This window comes from Chroicocephalus ridibundus, chromosome 7 (genome assembly GCF_963924245.1).
Source record: "Chroicocephalus ridibundus chromosome 7, bChrRid1.1, whole genome shotgun sequence".
NCBI classification, from domain to species: domain Eukaryota; kingdom Metazoa; phylum Chordata; class Aves; order Charadriiformes; family Laridae; genus Chroicocephalus; species Chroicocephalus ridibundus.
In genome coordinates, this window is record NC_086290.1 from 28,064,257 (window position 1) to 28,090,568 (window position 26,312).

The 26,312-nt window shown below is 37.1% G+C and overlaps 1 protein-coding gene across 4 annotated transcripts in view; it reads right to left on the minus strand.

Annotated features, from left to right (window-relative positions):
• The window catches only part of TTN (titin), a 244,001-nt gene that overhangs the window by 85,607 nt on the left and 132,082 nt on the right, over positions 1-26,312 (minus strand). For all 4 annotated transcript variants that reach the window (XM_063341962.1, XM_063341960.1, XM_063341959.1 and 1 more), the window contains 35 exons: positions 25,073-25,168; positions 24,475-24,549; positions 23,471-23,551; positions 22,203-22,307; positions 21,619-21,696; positions 21,182-21,235; positions 20,874-20,957; positions 16,861-16,911; positions 16,387-16,782; positions 15,922-16,197; positions 15,414-15,689; positions 15,123-15,262; positions 14,514-14,640; positions 14,164-14,427; positions 13,795-14,061; positions 13,398-13,661; positions 12,717-12,856; positions 12,468-12,594; positions 12,082-12,348; positions 11,716-11,982; positions 10,934-11,200; positions 10,693-10,832; positions 7,862-7,988; positions 6,971-7,113; positions 4,851-4,974; positions 3,725-3,991; positions 3,480-3,577; positions 3,158-3,326; positions 2,799-3,065; positions 2,396-2,662; positions 2,026-2,304; positions 1,509-1,917; positions 1,281-1,405; positions 919-1,185; positions 23-292 (listed from right to left, as the gene is read on the minus strand). In XM_063341962.1, coding sequence (XP_063198032.1) covers positions 23-292; positions 919-1,185; positions 1,281-1,405; positions 1,509-1,917; positions 2,026-2,304; positions 2,396-2,662; positions 2,799-3,065; positions 3,158-3,326; positions 3,480-3,577; positions 3,725-3,991; positions 4,851-4,974; positions 6,971-7,113; positions 7,862-7,988; positions 10,693-10,832; positions 10,934-11,200; positions 11,716-11,982; positions 12,082-12,348; positions 12,468-12,594; positions 12,717-12,856; positions 13,398-13,661; positions 13,795-14,061; positions 14,164-14,427; positions 14,514-14,640; positions 15,123-15,262; positions 15,414-15,689; positions 15,922-16,197; positions 16,387-16,782; positions 16,861-16,911; positions 20,874-20,957; positions 21,182-21,235; positions 21,619-21,696; positions 22,203-22,307; positions 23,471-23,551; positions 24,475-24,549; positions 25,073-25,168 — 6,654 coding nt within the window. The remainder of the gene's footprint in view (positions 1-22; positions 293-918; positions 1,186-1,280; positions 1,406-1,508; positions 1,918-2,025; positions 2,305-2,395; positions 2,663-2,798; positions 3,066-3,157; positions 3,327-3,479; positions 3,578-3,724; positions 3,992-4,850; positions 4,975-6,970; positions 7,114-7,861; positions 7,989-10,692; positions 10,833-10,933; positions 11,201-11,715; positions 11,983-12,081; positions 12,349-12,467; positions 12,595-12,716; positions 12,857-13,397; positions 13,662-13,794; positions 14,062-14,163; positions 14,428-14,513; positions 14,641-15,122; positions 15,263-15,413; positions 15,690-15,921; positions 16,198-16,386; positions 16,783-16,860; positions 16,912-20,873; positions 20,958-21,181; positions 21,236-21,618; positions 21,697-22,202; positions 22,308-23,470; positions 23,552-24,474; positions 24,550-25,072; positions 25,169-26,312) is intronic.

Below are 26,312 nucleotides of genomic sequence, written 5' to 3' on the forward strand. Positions count from 1 at the left end.
TTTTAATGGTGGGAGTACTTACCAATGACCTCTACATTGATGAATGCTTCTGCCTGGCCATGTTTGTTTCGAAGTATAACCTTGTACCTTCCCTTATCTGATTTCTTTGCTTCATAAATTTTGAAGGTACTGCAGTCAGTTGTTGTATCAACAGTTGTTGTGGGCAGACTTTCCTCCTCTTTCAACCATTCAGCTTCTGCTCTTGGATAGGCATCATATGGAACAGTCATTGTTAAAGGCTTCCCAACATCAACCACAAGGTTTTGATCACCAGTCTTGATTCTAGGTGCAGCTATGGAAGATCAATGTGACAAGTAAGCACTTATGTTTTTTAAAAAAAATAAATCTATTCATTTGTGTAGTCAGCAAAGAAGCTAACATAAAAAAGGAGCTGTTGTGTGAATTCTAAGCAAGTCCTTCATACATTCATTGGACTGCTCTAGGTAAAGAAACTCAGGCTGGTTGGTATGTAGCGTGTCCTCCTATAAAACCAGGGAAGAGGGATTTGCTTTTTTGAGCAACAATTTAATGCATTGTATTGGTCTGATCCTGTGAAATAGACAAATTAGGAATTAAATGTCTTATATGACTGAAATGAGTAGGTCAAATATTTTTCATGCTTTGGATCTGCGGTGACCTAATGAAAAGGTTCTGTGTCCTTTAAGCTCAATTCATGCTCTTTGGTATAGACACTGGAAAGTGACTTGTATTTTCATCAACAGTTGGATCAGCATCGTATAATTAAAAAAAATATTTGTTGCCTGAATTATAACTCATACAGTTATACAGATGCACTTTTCTCAGTCTGACTGTGTATTCATTTTAACTCAACTTGTTGAAAGAAGAAAAATCAATTAATTACAGAGTTAATTCACTAATCTAAGATTTTATAAAAAAAACACAAAGCAAGCAACTTACCAGCTAGTTCAAGCTTAGCTCTAGCTTCCTTATCTTTGGCAATAAATCTGTATTCCCCTTGGTCACGGGGCTTTATGTCGCACACCTGCAGCCTGTGGACCTTTCCTTCACTCATCATCTGATGTTTGTCACCTTGGACGATAATCATGTTGTTTCTCAACCATTTGACCTCTACACCATCTTTGTTCAACTCTGCCATGAAGATAACATCTGCACCAGGAGCTTCGTAAATATCTTGTGGTGGTCGGATGATCTCAACAGGTATTTCTGAAATAAATGTCCATTCATTTGGTGTTACTTGTGTATTGCTTTTATTATTACTAAATAATGAAGAAATAAATCCTATTCAATTTTACACAGACCTTCAACAAAAAGTCTTGCCCTAGATTTCCTGTCATCCACTCCACAGGAATATTCACACTCATCATCAAGTCTACAGTCTTTTATGATTAATCTGTGCAGATTTCCATCCTTTTCAAACTGGTATCTTTATGGGGGAGAAAAGTAAGTAGTATTTTAGTTTCCAGACAAAGCACCAAAGTAAAGCAAGCATGTTCAGCATATTAAAAAGCATAATAAAATGTACATACTTTTTGCCTTCTTTGATTTCTCTTCCATTTCTGTACCATCTTACACTGGCTTTCTCTTTGGAAAGCTGGCACGTAAAGACAGCATCATCAAATTCAGTGACGGTCTGGTCCCGGAGATGTTCAATGAAGTCTGCTGGTGCTTCTGTGATGAGAAGCTCTGCAACAGATTTGTCCTGTCCAGCAGTAACAGTGTATTCACCTTCATCTATAAACCCACAGTCTTTAATGATGAGTGAGTGTTTGTATTTATCAACTTTGTACAAAATCCGCTTGTTGAATGTGATCTCTTCACCATTCTTTGTCCATTTGAGGGTAGCATTAAGGCGATTGACTTTGCACCAGAATGTGACAGTTTTCTTTTCCATGGTCTCAATATCTTCAAGAGGCTCAACAATTCTGAGATCCTCCTCTGTTAAGACAAAAAAAAGCCAAACTGATTAATTCACATCCTTATGATCCTGACGTGAGATTGAATGTAAGATGATGAAATAATTTTAATGTAGTGCAAGTTATTTACCCAATACTGTTAAGGCAGCAGAGCTTTTGGCGCGTTCGCCTCTCTGGTTTGACAGTGAGATGGTATAGGTAGCTTGATCTTTCAACTGTGCATCTCTGATTCTGAGAGTGTAAACTAAATCCTTCTGGACAATAATGTATTTTGCACTATCAAATATTGCTTCATCATTTTTGTACCACTTCTCTTTGGCACCTTCTTTATTGACTTCACAACTGAAGATAATTTCTTGACCCTCATTAACTTCTTGGTCCTTCAGGGGAGTTATAATCCTGAGTTTTTCTGAAATTGAGAAAACAGAAGAAATAGGACCTCATGTAGTATAAGCAATGCAAAAAAATGTGCACCTGCACATGGATAAAATAAAGCTTACCTATCACTGTTAAGCGTGCTGTAGCTTTAGCTTCACCAACCATGACAGTATACTTTCCTGCATCTCCTAGAATAGAGTCTTTAACCACAAGTGTTCTCTTTTTGCCATCTGAAATGATGTCATACTTATCACCAGGCTCCAGGACTGTGTCACCCCTCAGCCACTGTACTGTAATTGCCTCTTTTGATACTGAACAGGCAAATTCAGCTTTGTCTCCTTCAAGCACCTCAAGATTTTGTGGTCTGGTAAGAAATTCTGCTGCAAGTTCTGAAAGAAAACATTTTTGTACATATATATGAGTTTATTTTATTTTTTACTTATGAAGAGAATACACCAAGTTGTGTATTCTTGTTGATTTTTTTTATTCTTTTCCAGAAAGCAAGGACACTAAAGTAACTCTTACCATGTACTGTAAGTTTTCCTGTTGTACTAGAGCTTCGGAGCTTGCAAGTATATTTGCCAGCATCTTCAGGATGAGCATTACGTATGAGAAGAATTCTCTTCCGGCCATCTGAAATGTGTTCAAATCTACCACCATCAGGCACCTCTTCATCTCCTTTAAACCAAGTAACTTCAGCATTAGGCTTTGAAACTTCACAGACGAATTTTACAGTGTCATTTTCATTTACTTCAAGATCAGGAAGATTTTTTGTGAAAACAGCCTCTTCCTCTGCAACAAGAATTTAGAAAGATGATTAAAGCCTTTAATCAAAAAAACTTTTTTTCTTGTTCATAGATTAGATTCTAAAAAACTGTGTTTACCTATCACTGTGAGTAGGCCTGAAGTTCGAGCTGTTTTTGCTTCACAGGCATATTCAGCTTCATCATCGAAGACGCATTTACTGACAACAAGAATGTGTTCTGCACCTTTGGAAATTATGTCATACTTTTTGCCTTTTCTGATTTCAACGCCATCCTTAAACCACTTCACCTGTTTTAGAACAAATCAGTATGGCTATTAATATTAACATACTCATCATAGATTTCAGTTATGTGTTATTTTGTAACAACACAATAAAGTTGTCAATTTAAAAGAAAGCTCTAGTTGAAGGAGTTACTCAGATTAAAAAGTATTATTATTGACCTTGACACCTGGACGAGAAATTTCACATTCAAACCGAGCGGATTCTTTTTCTTTAACTTCAAGGTCAGTTAGGGGTTTCAGGAACTCAATACGAATAGCTGTAAGAGAAAAGAAAAATTTTAGTAGAGGAAAGTCTCCAGTAGAGAAGAATAAATTGCTGACATTGATAACATTGCCAGTCATAGACACTAGTACACAGCATTTATAGCACTTAGACATTTTGTAGAAATTTGTGAATTACTCACGTTCTACATTGAGAAAACAAGATGTCTTAAAGTCCTTAGCATCACAGGTATAGGTTTTTGCATCATCCAGTGTGCAGCCATGGATAATGAGTTTTCTGACCCTGCCATCAGAAATGATATCATACTTCTTTGTTTTGTGAATTTCTTCTCCATTTTTGAACCATTTAACTTTTGCATTTTCCCTGGAAACTTCACATTCCAGTACTGCAGTGGCCTCCTCTTCAACAGTCTGGTCCTCAAGTGGTTTAGTAAATTCGACTGGGGGTTCTAAAAGAAACAGACAGATTTTTGATATAAAGATCTAAATTATAGCCAGCCCTATGCTAGTGCAGAACTGTCTCATACAGTTCACTAATTGTCCTTGACGACTAATCAAAAAGGCTCTTAGATGTCTCTGATGAAGTGGGTTTTTTTAGTTTTTATTTTTAATGCCCAGATATGTTCTAAATGAGCTAATTTCCTCATTTAGAGCCTACTGTAAAATTAGATTGAACGATATCCTTCTCCATGGGGTTTTTACTCATAAAACATCACAAACCCTTGCAACTCAGTTTCTTTAGCTGAATTATACCCATGTGATCTCAGTGACTCTGAAGTTATGCTCTGAACTTAAGGAATGTTTTTTTTTTTATTTCTCCTTTAATTACTAAATTAGTTAGAAGTGTGTGCAGATTTTTTTTTTACCTCTTATCCATACACAACTTGCAAGCAGTGCAAGTGGGTAAACAGTCAATGTTATGTCACTTGACTGATGGTGTATTTGTGCTATCATAGGTTTCTCGATACTCCAAAGAACAGAAAAAAAGCCATTGGAGCCATAAAGCCCAGTATTTGTGGGTCATCTTGAGGAAAACTGAATGTTCAGTTCTGCACTGAAGCCCTGGAAATCCTAAAGAATTGATTCCTCTCCCAGGTATGACACATTTCCAGTATTTCCCCCTTTCCTAATGTCTTCTGTGAAGCATGAAGATTTTAAATGGCTTTTCTAATCAGGAAAGTTATCACCAGTTCAATATTGTATGTATGATCCTATAAATTTGATATATGGTGTATATTAACAACCTATTCCAGGGTGAATCATGAACAGACCATTAACACTGATTATGGTATAATTAAAATAACTTACCTTTTACAAAAAGATTTGCTTGAGTTCTGAAATCTTTTGCTGTCAGTGATACCTCTCCCGCATCTGTTAACTTGACATCTCTAAGAATAAGCGTGTGAACTCTCCCTTCAGCACGTATCACGACCTTATAAAGTACATTAAAAAAGTCCTTTGTCAGTATGTACAACAAATATTTAAGAAATATTTAATGAGATAGCATTGCTATTTGTTGTTATCTACGAAGTTCGGATGTTTATTTTTATATGAAATTTTGATAATTTCCTTTTGTATATACTAGATATAGCTCAAGATGCAAATGCTTTGAGGATTTTGAGAAACATTTCTGGTTTGTCCTTCCACTTGCAAGAAATTGTAATTTTAAGTTTCCCCATGTTTTAAGGTATTTGTGGCCTTGTATTAGAAAATGTAAGTCTACTATCATCTACTAAGGGAGGCTGACTTGAAATCATGTTTATTTTGAATAGGTACCAGTAAATACCAAAATAAGTAAATTTATGGGAAAAAGTTGGTATTGCTCCTGGCTACATCTAAAGTAAAAACTTTTAGAGAGATATAAAGAGGTTTACCACCCCCTCTTCATACATTCTTTTGTAAATGTGAGTTTGATTTTCTATTATTAAATTTTGGTAAAAAATCCTACCTAAAAAACCATTGCTGTGTTGATCTATTGGTGAAACTACTTTGCAACCATGAGTTTAAATTGGGCTACTCCTACACAAACATCCCTTTTCTCTGGGAGCAGACCTGGGAGATTCAAAGATACATCCCACATTGCAGCCATTAACAGGGCTGCTACGCATGCAGGTCATAAATTTTAACATAGCTCTTGAAGAATTCTATTTATTTATTTTCAGACAAGTATGTGATCAAGTAGTAGATGTTGGTTTAGAAAAATTAAGGGAAAAGCAAGCTTCCAATTAAAATGATAGGTCAGACAGATAAGAACAAAATAATGTTCTATCATATGGAATATTTAACATATAATAATTCTCTTGCCAGGCAGTAATAACTATCAAGCCACTGCACTGACAATTAGCTTTCTACATTTTTATTCCTAGACTCAGAAGCAAATACTTTGATTTATTATATGTCTCATCTGCTGAGTTTCAATTTTGTTTATCTGTCCTTAAATATTGTAATGGGGTCACCTATTGCCATGGTTTTCCTTTTCATATTTGTATATTTATTTATTTATTTAATTAAATAGTTTTGACGTAGGCAAATTTGGTGAAGCTCAGAAAGATCTAGTAAAACGTAAAAATAATATGGTAAAAATTCTATTTAAAAGAAAAAAAGCCGTACCAAAGTATTTTTAGCAGCATTATTACAGGTTCTAAAACTTTGCTAGGAAATGTAATGCCTTGAAAGTTTGCTTTGCCTGAGGCTTCCAATTTGTATTTCCATTTGCATTATTTCCCTTAGGCGCACGTGAAAAAGTACATGAAAAAGAAGTCTTAAAACCAGTGATATCCATTTATATTTTATGTTTCTTAATGTATTTCTTTATGTTTCTTTATTAACTTTATATATTAAACTGACTCCATTCCAGGCTGCTCAGATCTCAGAGTTAAGAGCCAGCACTTGATGAAGGGTTAAAAATAGCTAGTGAGAAGTGCTTGACAAGCAAATCTGCCCAGAAAGTTATCTGGAGAGCCAGAACAAATGCCTGAAATGGAATTTGAATCCTCTTAATCCCCTTATATGCAGAATTGGACTGCAACTGAGCATTCAGATGAAAAAAGCATTTCCTGATAGCACCTTTCAAAACCCTCTCACTGTAACTACAATTAACCTGAGCAAAACTCATTCAGTACCCCTGTGACTGAGTCTCCAACAGAATCAGGCAAAAAATGACTGTTGTAATGATTGATATTTTGGAACCCCAGTTTCCCTTTGTACGATAAATAACTTGTAGGATTCCAGAATATTGGAATTTCTGGGGGCAAAAAATGCTATATCTGATTTAGAAAGGATTTACCACTTGACATAGCAGCACTACTGTATTGCTGTGCGTTAGTACTTCTACTGATGGAGAGTAAATAGGAAATAAAGAAGGGTAAGAGAGCTGAAAGAGAGGAAGGAGGAGGAAATGTGAGAAAAATAAAGTTTAGTTTCTTTACCTTTTCACTGGGCTCCAGCTTCTTTCCTTGCAGGAACCACTCTACTGGGATTCCCTCATAAGAGAGTTCGCAATCGAAGGTTGCCGATTCCCCAGCTGTCACTGTTACATCCTTGAGGGGTCTCAGCAAGCCAATTACTCGAGCTTGGTAAGGAGAAGACATAATTTTCAGATTAGTCACTTCTACCCAAAAGAGAGAGCTGCTGCCCTTATGTACTAATCTCCATGGTGGCTTCCCTCAGGAGAGAAAGACATCGCAGTGCTGCTCTTTAAATTCCCGAAATAGAAGAGGCCACCCTGGGTTTTTAGGGGAGGGCTGGTCACCTAAATTTTCCTATTTGCAGACCATGTTTCTTTAAATTGAACAAGGTCAGCAGGAAAGTTGCCGTGCATCTGTCTCCCTGCCAGGCCTGGCATTCCTCTTGCTAGATAAGGCATGTGTTTTCCAAAATAGCGAGGGCCAGGATTGGAGTGGGAAACAAGTGGTCTTCAACTGTGTGGTCTGTTCCTGTCCATCAAGCTCTTAACCCTATCCCCAGATATCACTGTGATCCCATCCTCTCAGGTTAACCTGATACTTTAATGCAGTAAAGCCTTTGCTTGTAATACTTTGATTTCATAACAACCATGAAGCAGCCTTCAAGGCCATCTCCTTATTTTCACTTCTCCGGTACGAATAAACTCTATACAAGGTTAAAAACATATAGGACATTTCTCAGCTAAAAAATTAAAATTGCTCGAGTAATTGATCCTTGAGTTGCTGTTCTGGAAACAATTGCTGTGGGTTCAATACAGTATAGAGATTTGTCCACCTGTTCCAAATAGGCAAAAGTACCTTGTTTTCACTTTTAAACTTTTAAGATAAAAGACCTTAAGTTTAAAAGATGCTTACGTTTCACTCGAAGGTGAGCACCGGATTTGGCATTTGCTGCTTGGAAGTCTACTCCACCAGCTTGATCTAAGCGTACGTTGTACAGTGTAAGAAAGTGCTTTTTGCCTTCCTCCTTGATTTCACAGTCCTGCAAAAAGAGAAGTGAAACAATTTTTTCAGCATCTTTTTTGTTCACCTCACCATAAAAATCGTAGAATCATAGAATTGCCTAGGGACTAGCAATACAGAATGTACTTATTTATGTAAAATCATTTATTATTCAACTATTTTATATAATATTTTGGATTAAGTTCATACAGGACAGGTGGGCTGGGAGGACTACAGAGAAACTGCCCGAGCAGCCAGGGATCTGTTTAGGAAAACCAAAGCCCAGATAGAAATAAATCTGTCTAGGGAAGTTAAGGGCGACAAGAAAAGCTTCTACAGGCAAGTCAGTGATAAAAGAAAGACTTTGCAAAATGTGGTCCCTCTCCAGAAGGAAACAGGAGACCTGGTCACATGGGATATGGAGAAGGCTGAGGTACTCAACAACTTTTTTGTCTCAGTCTTCACTGGCTCTAGCCATGCTGCCCGAGTTGCAGAAGGCAAAAGCAGGGACTGGGAGAATGAAGAACTGCCTACTGTAGGAGAATCACAGAATCATAGAATCTTCATGGTTGGAAAGGACCTTTGAGATCATCGAGAACAACCAAACAACCTACAATCTCTGCCACCAGAGCACGCCCTGAAGTGCTGCATCTAGATGTTTCTTAAACACCTCTAGGGATGGTGACTCAACCACCTACCTGGGCAGGCTGTTCCAGTGCCTGACCACTCTTTCAGTAAAGTAATTCTTCCTAATATCTAATCTAAACCTCCCCTGCCGCAACTTCAGACCATTTCCTCTGGTCCTGTCATTATTCACTTGGGAGAAGAGGCCAACACCCACCTCTCTACAACATCCTTTCAGGTAGTCGAAGAGGGCAATGAGGTTTCCCCTCAGCCTCCTCTTCTCCAAGCTAAACATGCCCAGCTCCCTCAGCCTCTCCTCATATGACCTGGTCTCCAGACCCCTCATCAGCCTGGTAGCTCTCCTCTGGACACGCTTCAGCACTTCTATGTCCCTCTTGTACAGCAGGACCCAGAACTGAACACAGTACTCGAGGTGAGGCCTCACCAGTGCCGAGTACAGAAGATCAGGTTTGAGACATCTAAAGAACCTGAAAGTGTACAAATCCATGGGACCTGATGAGTTGCATCTGCAGGTCCTGAGGGAAATGGCAGATGAAGTTACTAAGACATTATCCATCATATCTGAGAAGTTGTATCAGTCTGTTCAAGTTCCCATGTACTGGAATAGGGGAAACATAACCCCAATATTAAAAAGGGGGGAAAGGAAAACCCAGGGAACTACAGGCCAGTCAGCCTCACTTCTGTGCCTGGCAAGATAATGGAACTCAAGATCATCCTGGAAACTATGCTAAGGCATGCAGAAAATGAAGTGATTGGTGACAGCCATCATGGCTGCAGTAAGGGGAATTTGTGTCTGACAAATTTGGTGGCCTTCTACAACAGGGTTATAATGTTGGTTGACATCATTTATCTGGACTTGTGCAAAGCATTTGACGCTGTCCCATACAACTTCCTTGTCTCTAAATTGGGACAAATGGACCACTGGTTTATAAGGAATTGTCTGGATGGTTGCACTCAAAGAGTTGTGGTCAATGGCTCGATGTCCAACTGGAGACCAGTGACGAGTGGCATTCCTCAGGGGTTGGTATTGGGCTGGTGCTGTTTAACATCTTTGTCGGCAACATGGACAGTGGGATTGAGTGCACCCTCAGCAAGTTTGCCGACGACACCAAGGCTGTGTGTTGTGGTCAACACGCTGTAGGGGACGCCATCCAGAGGGACCTGGACAGGCTTGAGAGGTGGGCCTGTGTGAACCTCATGAAGTTCAACAAGGTCAAGTGCAAGGTCCTGCATGTGGGTTGGGGCAATCCCAAGCACAAATACAGGATGGGTGGAGAATGGATAGAAAGCAGCCCTGAGGAGAAAGACTTGGACCGTGCAATATCCGCTTGCTGCCCAGAAAGCCAACCGTATTCTGGTCTGCTTCAAAAGAAGTGTGGCCAGCAGGTTAAGGGAGGTGATTCTGCCCCTCTACTCCACTCTCATGAGACCCCACCTCGAGTTCTGAGTCCAGCTCTGGGGCCCTCAACAGAAGAAGGACCTGGACCTGTTGGAGCAGTCCAGAGGGCTGGAGCACCTCTCCTGTGAAGACAGGCTGAGAGAGTTGGAGTTGTTCAGCCTGTAGAAGAGGAGGCTCCAGGGAGACCTTATAATGGCCTTCCAGTACTTAAAGGGGACCTACAGGAAAGCTGGGGAGGGACTCTTTATCAGGGAGTGTAGTGATAGGACGAGAGGTAACAGTTTTAAACTGGAAGAGGGCAGATTTAGATTAGATATCAAGAAGAAATTCTTTACTGTCAGGGTGGTGAGACACTGGAACAGTTTGCCCAGAGAGGCTGTGGATGCTCCTTCCTGTAAGTGTTCAAGGCCAGGCTGGATGGGGCTTTGAGTAACCTGGTCTAGTGGGAGGTGTCCCTGCCCACGGCAAGGAGGGTGGAACTACTTCAAGGTCACTTCCAATCCAAACCATTCCATGATTCTATGATTCTATATTTTAAAAGTTATTAATGAAAAAAACCAGTATTTTTATTATAGTCACCCTTATTGAAAGCAGAAATAGATTTCACTTAATTTCTGCAGCCACCTTCTTCTCCCTCATACCCTACCATCCCGCGCATGGTTGAGACACACATAAGAAATATCCCGAGACATTTGCTTACAGCTGATTCAGTTAGGGGTTCTCCTTTTAGCTTCCAATTGCCATGGACACCTTCCTCAGAGATTTCAATATCAAAACGGGCAGTCTCTGTCTCAATCACCTCCACACTGTATAGTGGACGTATAATCTCAATATCCCGATCTGGAGGAAAAAAAAAAGAAAAAAAAAGTGATTGATTCCCTCAATCTCTAACAGACCCCAAAAGATCTCTACTACAGAGCAGCCCAGTAAAATAACCATACCTTCAATATTGAGTTTAGCAGAGGTTTGATCAGTACCACAGTCACAAGTGTACTGTCCAATATCCTTCTTCAAAGCTTTCTTGAGGATAAGGATTCTCTTTTTACCATCAGCCTTAATAACAACATTCTTTGATGGAGTAATTGGTTGGCCATCCTTCATCCATTTCACTGGGGCATCTGCTTTGCTGATTTCACATTGTAAGATTACTTCATCTTTCTCTACAGCAGTGTAATCCTGCAGCTTCCCAGTGAAGTAAGGGTCTCCCTCTGCAAGCAAAAGTTGGAGATATGTTTCAGTCTGAAGTTTTAAGCTTTCAGAAAGGACAATTAGTTCTTACCATAAAATACATTTCTTGCTTATGCCCTGCAAGAAGGATTAAATATAGTCCCTATAAATATTACAGAGTTCTGTTGCAAAGAGAGAAAACAACAAATATGTAAGAAACAATTCAGCTTATTACTAATATTACTGACAACAATTGTTTTGGTGCACTAGGAATTTCAGAGCACCATTTAAGTATCCAATAGACACTTTTGCAACAGTTGCATGACATTTTAAAGTTATTTTAATTATGCTTTGTGAATGGGGAAATGGAGACCCAAAGAAGACAAACAAATCGTAAATTTGTCAAAAATCACAATGTAAGTTTAGGTGAAACTAAAAAAAAAAACCAAACATCAAAGCAAACCAAAACCAACCCAAAGACTTTCTGATCATCATTTTTCATTAATAACCCTTTTCTGATAATATACATCATGTAAATCCTTTTGGGTATTCTTACCAAGAACAGTGAGTTTAGCTTCTGAGGATTTTCCCATAGCTTCCACTCTAATCTGAGAAGTATCATCAATAGTAAGATCTTTGATTGTGAGCTTATGGAATTTGCCATCATCTGTCATTGAAACAAGTTTGCTGGTATGTAATCGCTGGTCATTCTTGAACCAGATAACAGGGATATTTTCATGGGAGAGTTCCACAGTGAACACCGCAGTTTCTCGCTCCTTTTTTGTGACATCCTTGAGAGGAGTAATGAATTTCAGGCGGATACCTATAACAACATAACATTTTATTAATAACAATCTTATCAATAAAAACTATTCAAGGACTACAGTGCAGATCTTTCCTAGAAAGGCAAAGTCAGACAAACCTTCAATAATTAGCTTGGCACTTGTTCTCTTATCCTCAGCTTCAAACATGTATTTAGCTTCATCCTCAAATGCAACAGATTTAATAATCAGAGCATGCTTTGTTCCGTCTGAAATAATTTCAAATCTTTCATCAGGGGTGATCTCTTGCGTTCCTTTCAACCAGCGGAAAGTCTTGGGTTCTCTGGAGACCTCACATTCAAATTTGGCTTCATCTTTCTCAAAGACCTTCACATCACTTAGTGGAGTGATAAAGATGAGAGGCAATTCTGAAATCAAAGAATAGCACTTTTAGTTCAGTGATGGGTTCATATAGACCTTTCTGCTGCTAGATTTGTTCTAATGCCCTGAGATACACATGGAAATGTTGGCAAAGTGCAGACTGTACCTTTCACTTTGAGATTAGCAGCACTTTTAGCATTAGCAGCTTGGAAAGACACTTCTCCAGTCATATCAAGTTTGCAGTTATGAAGGACAAGAGTATGCTTCTTCCCATCTTCAATGATTTCGCAGTCCTGGTGATAAAGAAACACACCCCCACAAATATGAGTATTCTAAGAACCACTCTGAAGACATTATTATTAAATACGTTTTTTCTAGTGTAAATTGTGGTCTAAAAGTAAACAAGAAGCCTTACAGGTGAAGGTGTTAGGGTTTCTCCCTTTAGCTTCCATATAGGACGGACATCAGGCTCAGAAATTTCAATTTCAAAACGTGCTGTTTCACCAACAAATACTTCCACTCCATACAGTGGGCGCTCCACTTTAATTAAGCGAGCTAAAATAAAAAAACCCAAAAGTTCACATCATTTATTCAGTCATTCTATACCATAGAAATGTGGTACCGGAAAGGATCTCAACTCTCTCCCCATCCCTTCTTTATGGCCTTGAAATGCTATCATTAATAAATGCTCATTTATCCCCTTTTTAAAAAGCTGCAAGTTTGGGCAGTCTACAACTCCCTTCTACAATATGTCTGAAAATTTATTTATTTTTAGTAAGAATATTTTTCCTCATAATTAACCCAGATACCTGTTACAGTGAATTAAAGTAATTGCTTTTTTTCTGACTGTAAATGGACATAGAGAATAATTGATCATCACCGCCTTTGCAACAGCTATTTGTAATATCTTAAGATATATTGTCTCTTGTAAATACTCTTAATAATTGTAAATCTAGGTATTTCAGCTATTCATCATAACAGCATGTTTTCTAAAGGTACAGTTTTTGGTGGTGTACACTACAGAGTGTCTGTCTGCCTGTCTACAAGTTTTACAAAGATTTCAGTACTTTTCCTAAGCCAAGGCATGGTAACTTACGCTCAACGCTGACATTAGCACTTGTCTTGTCAGTTCCACAGTCACACTCATAAACACCCTTATCACTCTCTGCAGATTTCTTGATTTTCAGGATACGGCGCAAGCCATCCGTTTTTATGGAAATTCTGTTGGAAGCTACTAGCTCTTCACCATCTTTGTACCATTTTACTGGCACATCTTTGCTAAGTTCACACTCCAGAGTAATATCATCTTTCTCCACAGCACTGTAGTCTTGTAATTTCACAGTGAAATATGGATCGGCCTCTACAAAAGGCATGGTGGATATGAAATGGTAAATTAGTAATATAAATGTACTAAAACATCGCTGTTTTGTCACTTTGTACTTATAAAAATTGTTTATACATATTATATAGCATATTTCAAATTATGTAATTACCTAAGACTTTGAGGTGTGCTTGTGTGTTCAAGTCCTTGACTACGGCCTTTATTTCGGAGATATCATCAAGTGTTACTTCTCTCATTTCTAGTTTATGAACTTTGCCTTCTGAAGTCATAAAAACTGTTCTGCTCGTGTGGAGTCTCTTGTCATTTTTGTACCATTTCACTGGCATGTCTTCATGAGAAAGCTCAAATTGGAAGTGAGCTGTTTCCCCTTCTTTCACTGTTTGATCCTGTAGAGGTGAGATGAACTTCAGCCTCACACCTGTAATGTAGACACATAAATACCATCAGAAAAAGGCTAATGTGGTTCTACAAAACACATTCCTTATTCATTTTTGATGTTTGTTCATAAGAAGATGCTTGCCTTCCACAAACAGTCTTGCTGTGCTCTTCTTGCCATCAACTTCAGCAGTGTATTCTCCCTCATCATCAAACTGAGAATCATTGATTACAAGAATATGCTTCTTTCCATCTGCAATGATGTCAAATTTTTCTCCAATCTTGAGTATATCAGTGCCCTTAGACCATATAACATTGGCTTCTCTGGTAAGGACACATTCAAATCTTGCTTGGCGCCTCTCAGGGACAGTAACATCTTTTAGGGGCACAGCAAAGTCCAGTTCAATTTCTGGAAGAGAAACAGAACACATCATTTGTAATGTGCTCCATGTGAACTCTGTTTAAGTTGATACCATACTCCATGGTGCATCATACCTTTCACTGTCAGGATAGCTGTAGTAACTGCATTAAGTGCCTGGTAAAGGACTTCACCAGCTTGGTCTAACTTGACTTTGTGCAAGGTTAGGAAGCGTTTTCCTCCTTCAGCTTTGATTTCACATGTCTGGAGAGATGACAGACTTGGTAAATAAAATGCCTATGCCTTACTGCTAGGTATATTTAATAAAGGGATTCTATCAAGATTTTATACACAGTAAAGAGACATCTGGAAAGATTAAATTGCTTTTCAAGGAAAGTTAACACTTTTACTCAATAATAAAACAATGGAGTGCATTTCTTCACCGTTCCACACTTTCAAATGCCAGCATCATTCCTAGTAATGTATGTAGGATATTTTTATTATTGTCTGAATAATGTGCTGTAATTGTTCAAGAAAATGAAGCCCTTCAAAATTTACCTTTTATAGCATACAATTCTCACTTAGAGAACCAGTGTTTTTTTAATCACCATAATGCTTAGCCTTTCTACTTTCTGGACTGAGTAGCAATGACAGAACTGCAAAGATATTACCAAAAAGATTGAAGGGAACCTCTTCACAGTGTTTAAAATTAAATAAATTGCGTTGCAAAATTCAAGCAAGCTTACAGGTGAGGGTCTCAGGACTTCTCCTTTCAGCTTCCATTCACCAGGAACATCATCCTCAGATATTTCTGTATCAAAGTTTGCTGTTTCTTTTTCATAAACTGTAACATCCTCTAATGGCTTCAGAAGTTCAACTTCACGTTCTAGAATGAACAAATGAACACATACATAATTAGGTCAAGTTTCGATAGAGTTTCATAATAATTCAGGTTACCTTTTTGTTTGTTTGTTTAGAGGTTTTTGAACACTGGCCTATGAGCCGATTAAATATAATACAAATAAAAACTTTCTTACCACCAAGGGTCAGTTTAGCTGGGTATCTGCGACCTTCAATTTCCACTGAATATTCCCCAATATCATCAGGGCCAGCATTCTTAACTTTCAGGAAAATTTTCTTTCCTTCTTTCAAGATTTCTGTCTTGTCAGTTGGCTCTGCAGGGATTTCCTCATCTCCTTTAAACCATTTAATGTTTGGTGTATCCTTGACAATGTCACAGCTGAAAGTAGCTGTTCCTTTTGGTTTCACATGCTGGTCTCTTATGGGTTTTACTAACCAGTCTCTTATCACTTCTGCGTGACAAAAAGTTACATAAAAATATACCTTAGCAGAATTTTACTATAAGGAGATGGGTCATAAATAGAAGAAATAAAACTAACAGATTTTGTATTACAACAAGCTTTTAAAAGCTGTACAAACCTTATCTGTCCATTTATATTGTAATACTATGATGAAAAGCTTTCCTAATCTTAAAACAGACCAAATATCCTACAGAGAAAGGAGGACACGATTTTGATTGCTTACCTACTACCTTAACACAAGACGAGCATGATAGCTCAGAGTCTTCCACAGTAACCGTGTAAGTGCCAGCATCAGCATCATCTGAATCCGTGATCGTGAGGGAATGTGACAAACCAATAATGCCCAGAGCAAATTTCCCAGGCTTGTCTTTGATGATCTTCCCATCCTTCCTCCAGATCACATTTCTTTCTTTGTTTAGCTCACAGGTCAAGTACAGTGGCTGGCCTTTAACCACAGTGACTTCTTCTTCAAGAGTTTTCACAAACTTCACTGGGAGTTCTGTGGGAAACACGACATTTTTATTTGTCTCATTTATATGCAGAAGTGCCTTACATATTAAATCAATATGTGTAGTGATTGATGGAGACAAAAAGCTTCATCTACCAACCACGTAAATTCATGAAGTACCAGTACTTCTAGCTTGAGGAGTAGCCTTTTAATTATTGATAAACATGAAACAGGGAATACCTTCAACAATGAGTTTGGCTGTAGAGGTCTTCTCTTTGTTCCCCAGTCGTAATACACAAGTATATTCACCAGCATCTGACAGCTGGACATCAATGATATGTAGCTTCCTATCTTTGCCATCAGCAATAAACTTGTGTTTTGGGCTCTCTCGGATGTTACTTCCATCTTTCATCCAGCTGGTAATTGCAGTGGATGGCGAAATAAGGACTTCAAAGATTGCAGAAGACCCAACAGACTCAGCTTCTGTTAGAACTATATCTTTCATCTCCTTCACAAACTTCAGTGGTACAGCCTTGAGTTGGTAAGTGAACGGAGGCTCTTCAGGAGGTTTTTCACCACCACTGCCAGGCCTGAGTTTCCTTCTTTCTGCATCTGCCGGTGAAGGTGTCTTCTTGGCTGTAATTCAGATTGAAATGAATAAACTAATCCTTATTTATTGCTTTTGCTTGTAGGTATTGACTTGTAGTAACCTACCTTTGACTGGACTGATACCCTTTGGAGTTTCTTCTTTCGGTGTCTTGGCCTCTGAAGTAGAACAGCAATATTATTAGGAATGTAGTTAAATATACATACGTACTAAAATTTAGACAAACATTTCTTTTACAAATCAAATTTTCTCTTCCTTTAGCTATATATAAATAAAAGGTGAGGAAGATATAAACATATGTATATATTTATACAACTTATACTGTCTATATCTCAATGGTAAGTTCAATATCTTGAAGCATGGGAAAGACAGATGTTCAGCAGCATGGAGTGAAAGGCAACTTAGAAGCTCCTACTTCCTCAGTTTATTGTCCTGCCCGTTATTTTGTAAATTCTGCCATTCCCTGACACTTTACTCATAATTAGGCCCTTGATCAATACCCACCTGTCAAGCAAAATCACTTAAGTACCTGTTACAAATTATATGAGTGTTTTTTTAGAAAAAAACACACACTTTTACTAATGTAGACAACAAAAATATAAGCTGTATAAATTAAATCCATGTTTCAGGGCAATGTGATACTCTTACAAGTGAGGGATGTTCTGTTAGTTGACCAACTTGTGATGAATCATCTCAGACTTTTGAAAATATTTCCCATGCTATGCTGCTTCTCACCATCATTTTGTGAAAGAAAATATAAAAGCTACTCTTAATGGGAGAATGAAATGAATGAAATGTAGGACAGATTTTTATTGCAGTGGATGGAAAAATGAATACTAGAAAAATGTGTGAGTTTTTCTGAGAAGACAATGGCACACAACATGATTTATGCAGTCTTATGAAAGTGTGAGATTAAGACAATGAACATTGTTCACACAGATGTATGTACAGACAGGTAAGACAAACATGTCAAGAGTGGCTGAATGCCAGTACAGCCAGCTGACAGACTAGATGGAAGTGTGAACTGTATTAAAGAATGAAAACAAACATCACAATGGCAAATTGTATTCTCCTGAAGCAAATAGTACAAGCACTTCGTGGAAGAATTTGGCAGCAGTCTTCCTCACCTCGTTTTGTGTGAGATTTTGCAGGAACGTCCAGAACTTCACGTGATTCTCCAGGTGCATCCAAATTCCTGTTATCACTCAAAAGTCTGCTGGCCTGCTCAATCATGTGAGCAGGTTCTGATTTCTGATATTCTTTCTCTCCTTCTGCTTTCTTGGGACTTACTATCTTACCTATGTTTGAGGAGTAAGTAACTTCTCCGTTTGTTGGGATTCCTTTGCTTGATGGTATTTTGTCTGAAAGTTTTCCCTTCCCTTTTTTCACGGTAACAGATGTGCTTTTTCCAATGCCACGTTTAGCTGATGTTTTTTCATCTGATGTACCTTCTGTCACTGGAAGTTCTTTTTCTGAAGGCTTCACTTCTTCCACAGTCACAGAAGATTTCTTTTCTTCAGTTTTATCTTTGCTGCTTTTGAGAGATGGAGTTTCTTTATATTCGTCCTGAATGGTACAAACTTCTTGAAATTGTTTTTTGTCTTGACTCCCTGGTGGATGAATAGGAACTTTCTTTACTGACTCAGATCTGTCAACATTTTCATCTTTGACTCCTTTTTCATGTTCTCCCATGGAAACTTCACCTTCCATTCCTTCTCCTGTAATCACTGTATCAAATTCTTCTTTTTCCACGGGCAGCTTTTCAGGGGCATCTGACTGCCTTATTTTATCTTTTTTCAAGTGAGTGCTGAAAGTACTTTTCTCTTGCTTCTCTGGTATGACCTTTTTGCCTGTTTTTTTATCATTTAGGAGTGCTTTCTCAGTCAATTGTCCTGAACCCTCCTTATAATGAACAACTTCTTCTGCAGAACATTTTTGTCTTGCCTTCCTTTCCACTACTTCTGGCTTAAGAGCAGATGGTTTAAAGGTTATGTAAGCTTTGTCTCTGGGAACGTCCTCATCTTCAGTGGGGTGTTCTAAGACAACATCTTTTCTCAATGCTGGTTCAGCCTCCTCAGACAAGTCTAAGGAATGCTGTTCAGCTGTTGTAAAGTCCAGATTCTCATCTTTCTCATCATCTTGAATAATTTCCAGTTTCTTTGCTTCTTTATTAAGAATCTTATCTATAGGAATTTCAGCTACTGTGGTACCAGACTTCTTAATCCATTGAGTTTTATTTTTTATGTCGTGCTCCTTCATGAATTCTCCAAGAGGAACTTCAGATTTCTCTAGAGTAAAATCTCCTCTCTCTTCCACACTTCTAAGCAGAGGAGTTTCAGCTATTCCTGCCTCTGTGATATCCTTTACAAATGAAGTGTCATCCTTAATGGGAAATTCTTCAGGTTGCAGACTGATTTTTGATTTTGCCTCTTTTCCTAGAAGTCTCTTCCGGTCCCTTAACTCATATGGCTCTCTGGGTATATGTTTAGGTACATAAGTTGACTCAATTTTCTCTTCTTTTTCATGCCCGCGAATCTTTTCTTCGTGAAGAACACTAAACTTGTCAGAGATTTTCTCTACAGCACCTGCCCTATGAACAACCGATTTAATTTCATCCCCCTTTTCTTCTCCAGAATCTCTTTCCGCATGTTCAGATGCTATAGAAACCAATTTCAATTCCTCATCAGATAGCCGTGGTTCATCCGTTGCATAAGTAACGCGATCTATTGTAACTTCTGTTTTCTCACCTGCAAGGGTAGTCTTTCTTGAAAGTATAGGTGTCATTTCTGGCTTCTCTTCTTCAGGAGACAAGATAAAATATTTAAGAGCTACTTTCTCCTGCTCATCTCCCTCTGGCTTCAGTATTCCATCAGCTGTTTCCAGTGATACTTTAAACTCAAGTGGCTCTACTGTCTGAATGTCCAGAACTGTCTGCTTAGGACTTACTCTTTCTTCTACAGGCAAGCGTTTCTCAACCGAAATCTTCTTTAACACAATTGACTCAGGCTTTTCTTCTTCCACTGGGGGCATTTTACCTCTATGCTTTAGTACAGATGGTGCATCAGGCTTTTCTGCAGCTACAAAGGTTTCACAGGTAATTTAGAGAGTTAAAAATCCATAAGAATAAGCATCAGGAACAATATATTTTAAGACAAAATTTCCAGCTATACCTGAAATAAAATGAACATAGAACACCTTTTCTCCACACAACAGAAAACTGACAACACAATCACAAAACAAAAGACAGGTAAGAATGGCACAGCCAAACAGTACAGAAGATCCAAGTAAACCACTGTCATGGTACAGAGCATTATCCCACCAGTCTGCCAATTTAAATCCAATCCAGGTTAAAAGTAGCAGAAAATGACAGCTTTCTAAGGCCTATCTGGTCACCTACATAAAATGGGTTGGTTATGCCACTGCAGGCCTGGCTACATCACCAAATCAATGGCGAAGAGACATTCATGATTAAGCTTCTCAAGTGCCCCAAGATCTGAGCTCTACTGTAACATGAGGCCCTTTGAACAATGGGCGAGCAACATGTACATCAGCTCTACTGAGGGACCTCAGGCTCAGAGCGCTTCAGATGGACTGGTTTCTTCACAGTTCTTTTTTTACAGCAGGGTATGATCCAGAGTCCTAAGCACATCAAATGAGGGTAGCCATACTCTAGTTCTTCAACACCACTGTCACTTTTCCTCAGGACTTCAATAACAAATAAAAAGCAGAAAACTAAACAACAGATGAATTATTTAGAAACACATGTAACCTTTCTTTTGCTATACAGAAATACAAGAAGAGTTCACAAGACATACACCAGAACATAAACAACACCAAGGAATCAACAGAATACACAAACTTCATAGTAGGACAATAAATAAAGGCACACATATCACCATCCAGAAACAAGAGCACAGATTCATCCCAATGGTGTATCATAGACACTTGTCTTTTAGATTAGGTGATAGTACCTAAAATAACAAGATCCTTGAATAGGACCTCAAATCTTCCTCTAATGAATGAGTTATAGGATCGTACAGCTCTTCATTCTCTTTATTCTGAAGGTATTTAGGTATCTCAGAGAGAAAAACCCTAAATAACATTGAATAAACATAAATACCTGCTTTCTTTCCAACCACTGGAACTGTCACTGGAGTAGTAACAGCTGTTGCTGGTTCTGCTGCTGGTTTTGGAGATTTCAGAGCTGTAAAAAAAAAAAAAAAAAAGAGTTCTCATATATTTGTTCTAATAAATAATTTTGGTTTAAGTTTGATGTTCTTTAAAATGCTCTGTAGATTGTATGACAGTTCCAGTCTTAGCAATATTAAAGACATTTGGTTAATGTCCTTTTAGCCAGAAATCTCTGAATGGAAAATACTAGACACACAAGAAAGGCTGCACCAGTATTCATAACTAAACAATTCTTACCCACTGCAGGTTTAGGTTCAGGCACAGGAGCTGGGATGACTTCTTGCTTAGGTTCTGTCATTCCAAACACAACAATTACAAATAAGTTAATTTACAAGTTTTGTAATCCCACTGAACATTAAAGTTAGAAGCAGTAATACAGAGAGAGTTAATCAAAGACAGAATTTATTTTTTATATTTTATTTAGCCAGAAAGCAAGAAATTAACTGGAGATGAACACTTGTAAAGCAAGATATGATGCAAAAAAGATAAATTTTTCAAGCACTGAAGAATTAAAGGCGACAAGAAATCCAGAAGAATGCAAAGTGGTTAATCATGACACAATAGTCATGGACAGACTGGATGATAGCAATGCATTAGGTTAAGACAGCACGATACTCAGCAAAGAATATCATTTAGTTGCTGCAATAAGGAAAAAGAACACCACACGTCTATACCTTTCGGTGGTTCAGGCACATGTTTCTCCTCTTTTTTAATGACCGGTATCTCAGTTTTCTTCTTCGGAACTTCTGGGACTTTAAAATATTATTTTTATTTTGTAAGATAGAATGAAACACCTTGAATCCCCAAATACAATTTTCTCAAATATATTTAAAATTTTAATTCTTTTTAGTCATAAACAGTTTCAGATGTTCATAAGGTTTAGGAATGTGTATTTTTAAGAGTGAGATTTGAATAAATTAGAAACACTAAATGGACAAAAGACAAATATTTGCAAAACATCAACTAAAAGAATGCTTGTTTCCCTGTAGTTATATTTTCATCATTATTCTAAAATATTTGTAAAGTTCTCTTCTATACACAGTGAAGACTGAGAAACAATCCCAAAATGCAGAATTCAGACCCAAACGTGGATGTCAAATTTGGCTGTGCTTTCAGCAAAGCTTTAATTTAAATAATTAGGTTAATCATCTCTTAAAATCTCACTTTCATTCATGAATTTAAGAGAATACTACTTAAAAGTCGGATTTTTTTTTTTTTAATTATACTTTACCAGATAAATTTGAATGCAATCTAGTACCTTCAGGTTTCTTAATTTTTTCTACTGGTGTAGGTACTGGTTTAACTTCTGGTTTAGGTTCTTTTTCTGGTTTAGGTTCTTCCTCTTCTGATTTCTTTTTAAGAACTTCAAAAGAAAAAGAATTTAATTTTTTAAGGCACAGGTAATCAAAAGAATAAGACTGTGAACAAGGTAAAAGATTGAAAATGTATCAACAATCATGAAGAAACCAGAATGTAAAATATGTAGTTCAATATTAATGGAAGATTTTGTGTAACTATTCAAGATACTATTCTGAAAGCATTTAAAATTCAAAGTCATCCAGAGCAAAAAGATACTTATATTAAGAGCAGTGTGTCTGAGAGGAAAGATGTCAATGTTAACTGTCTATGATAGAATAAAATTTCTTATAATATTTTATCATAAATTTCTTATCATATTTAAATGATGACTTATGATACATAATTATGCATTAAAAACTGCAGTTACACATGATTTTCAGGGGAAAAATTGCAGGATTAAACTCAGCTTCAGTGAGAGAACAAGACTGAATCTGCAAGTGTTATATTTGGAGAGTTTAAATTTATACAATGTCTGTTTTTCATTTTACTTATTTCACTTATTTTTGTCCTGTCAGATATGAGTCTTGGATATCTAATGATACGGTCATCTGAAAAACTGAGTATCTGCATTTTATTATGTTGTCTGAAATTTGAAGGTCAGCTTCAAGGTACATGGGCATGAATCATCCCTCTGTGGTATTTTAAAGAGAACTGAAATTAGTGCTTCCATTTTCTAAGCAATAATTGAGCATGAAGTGATTCAGAAGGTTCCAGACTTTGCAGGAAAGGAGACTGATATTGGATAGTACCACAGGGTCCTACAATCTGTGAAGTACTTCTAAGTAAACCATGAAAGAGAATACACATGCTACATATGTGACTTTAATGACATTTACACTGTCACAGGAAAATATTTAGGGATCCAGAAGCTGAAGATAGTGTAAAACTGTCAACTCTAGTAAGGACTTTACAGAGAATAAGAAAACAGAAGAGAGTTATAGGGAACCAGATTTTCAGTGTTCTGCTCTCTTTTCATCACAGATCCTTTGGATCTGATGGATTTTCAGGATATTCCCACTTAATTCCTGCAACTATAAAGTCTTTTCCCAAGAAAAAGACATTGTTTGTGTAATTGCCCATAACACACATAAACCAATGTTACTTAGGGGAATATATTGAACAATGTTGATATGCTGGGTTTTTTGAAACAGAATCAAGTTACTATACCTCTTTTCAAAACAACTTCTTCTTTTGGTGGAGGAGTAACTTCAGGAATTACTCTGCGAGGTTTCTTTACAAGTCCAGGCACTTAAAAGAATATAATTCCAGATTTTATTATGGGTTCATAACAGTAGTAAGAGCTAACTAACAACTAACCATTACAAACACACAGATCAAATGCTGGTCCACTACTGAATATTAAAGTAAAAGTAAAACTACTGAGATTGAAGTAAATAATTTGAATACTCTTTCAATATTATTTGCATACAGTCTTCTTCTAGGCTTACGCATAAGAGGAAATTTTCATCCAAATCAACAAAAGAGAAGTATGGTTTGACAAAACCATAAAGGTTATGTATTCAAAGACAGTTACCACAGTAACATTTTTATCTCCTTTCCCTCCCTCATCACAGGCTTATGTTACGTATCTGTTAATCTGAACTGTCTATCTATGATGGTCCTAAGTTTAATTTCTAAACTTGGAACAGAATTAAGAAGAGATGTTCACTGGTTAGCTACTTAGCTTGTCTTAAGCTCCAGTATATATGAAAAATATCAGGCAGTACTTGCCAAGCGGCTTGCTCAATTCAATATTCATCTCCATCTCTGGAAAGTGTTGTCTCACAGAAATGAATTACATTTCAGACAAATAATAAACCAAGTACGTTTGAACAATGCTATATGTATTTAAACAGTATATTATTTTTTATTTCTCCCTAAGAAGAGAACCAAAATGATCATCTACCCCAGTGACAAAACTCATAAAAACTCTTTCACTCTTCTGTGATTCCATCTCTTGCATCTCATGAATTGCATGATGGGACATTAAAGTGGACACAAATATAACATGAACATATAAATCCAAGACTTGAGTCCACTGTTGAGCATAATCTAACGCAGACAGCTTTTTGATATTTCTGAGCAAATTAAAGAAGAAGAAGATACTGAGAACTACAACTTTCAGCTATGAGAGGCTTAATTTCAATAAGATTCTTTTATTAGCTAGGTACCTTTAGCAGGTGGGGGTTCCAATTTTGGAGGCTCAACAGGTTTTGCAGCCACGACTTTCTTCCTTGATTCAGGAGCTTTAAAGAAAATTATTTGAATTTTACCATACACATAATTAGATTCAAAAAAGAGAAGAATTTTTTAAAAAAATCCAAACAACTGATTAATACAATTGACATAATAGAAAGAAAAGAGCTACAAAGCTAAGATTCTGGCTGACTAACTGATTAGAAGAAGTCAGATGATCTGTAGGAACCTGCTGGGGATACGTTTCATTTATAAGAACATGTTAAAGAGAGAAGAATTATGTTAAGGATAGAAGAATGTGTTAACTTGGTTAAGATTTTTTTTTAAATAAATTGTTTTTTTTCTGTAACTATTTAAAAGAATCCATGTAAACTGACTTGGTATACACTGGTAAAAATTCATGAGGGATTGAGTGTTAGTAAGGCGCACTATTAGAGCAATAGTAAATTAGAAAAGAAAAAAATGACCCCAAGTGATGTGTTTTAAAGCATGCTTTTCAAGATTCATCAGTATAATTTAAATGGATTATATGTTTGAGCTCCCACTGTTAATTGTGGCTTCAGATGATTATACCTTTAAGTAGTTCTTTTGCCATTTTAATATCTTCTTTTGGTGGAGTAGGTGGTCGTGGTTTTCGTTTTTCAGGGATCTTCTTTTCAGGTTCCGGCGCTTTAAATAACATTAGGTAGATTTACTATACATTTACTACCACAGTAGTTACGTGAAGAGTAATTTACAAATGTAAAGACAGTCATTTTCCATTTCCAGTGAAGCCAGTGAAAAAATCTCATTGAATTAAAAGGGAGCATGAAAAAGGCTTAGGCTATTGCTTTGCAGCATGCACACAGTACAAATACCCAAGATGACTTAAGAAAGCATGTTAATAACACAAGAACAAAGGTGGGAAAGCAAATGACAGGAAGACTCTCATTGACAAGAAACAAAATGAAAGCATTTAAAAAAAAAATCTGTATGTTGTATCTGGAACTAAGAGATTAGAACTCATTTCCAAAACATAGTAACAGAGGAAGAATGATACAGAGACCTACAACATACAGGCACGTGTGCGAAGAATGACAGAGAAAAAGACCAACTGCACAGTAATGAAAGAAAGGTGTCCGGCAGCCTCTAGGTAGGTACTTTGTATACCTTCAACTGGTAAAGCTTCCTCTACTTCTGCAACTGGAATTTCTTCTGCTTCTTCAGACTCAATCTCCTTTACGATTTCATATTCTTTAAAGAATATTGATAACTGGTGTAAGTTCCCAATTATAAGATTGTTTCACATGAACAATTATGTATCACTAAAAAGAAAGCTACTCAGTAGACACAGACAAATACATGTTAGGATAAGTAATCACTCAGTATCTATTACCTTTGCAGTTAATGCATGCTTTTGAAAAACTACTCCCTTTGTATGTAAAATGAATCAGGGTGGTCTGAAGGACAACATTTTTTATTTGTGCAATATTAACTAAACTTTAAATTTGTGGATGAGTCTTTGTAACTGGAAAGAATAAAAACTTCAACTCTCTCAAGTCATTTAAGAATATAATAGCAATATAAACTATTATAAAATATAGGTTTTGAGAGATTCAAATTTAGTGGGAATTGATTATTATATTAAAAAGAGACAGAATTTGTGAGGAACATCCTGTTAAGGAGCATATGTGACTTGAAAATATTTAATTCTGAAAGTGATATTTTATTTCCAAATATGAAAATAAAATAGTAGATACAAGAAACACAGACTAGTATCATCTAAAATACGAACAGAACAATTTACAAACATTACAATGGGGGAAAAAGGATA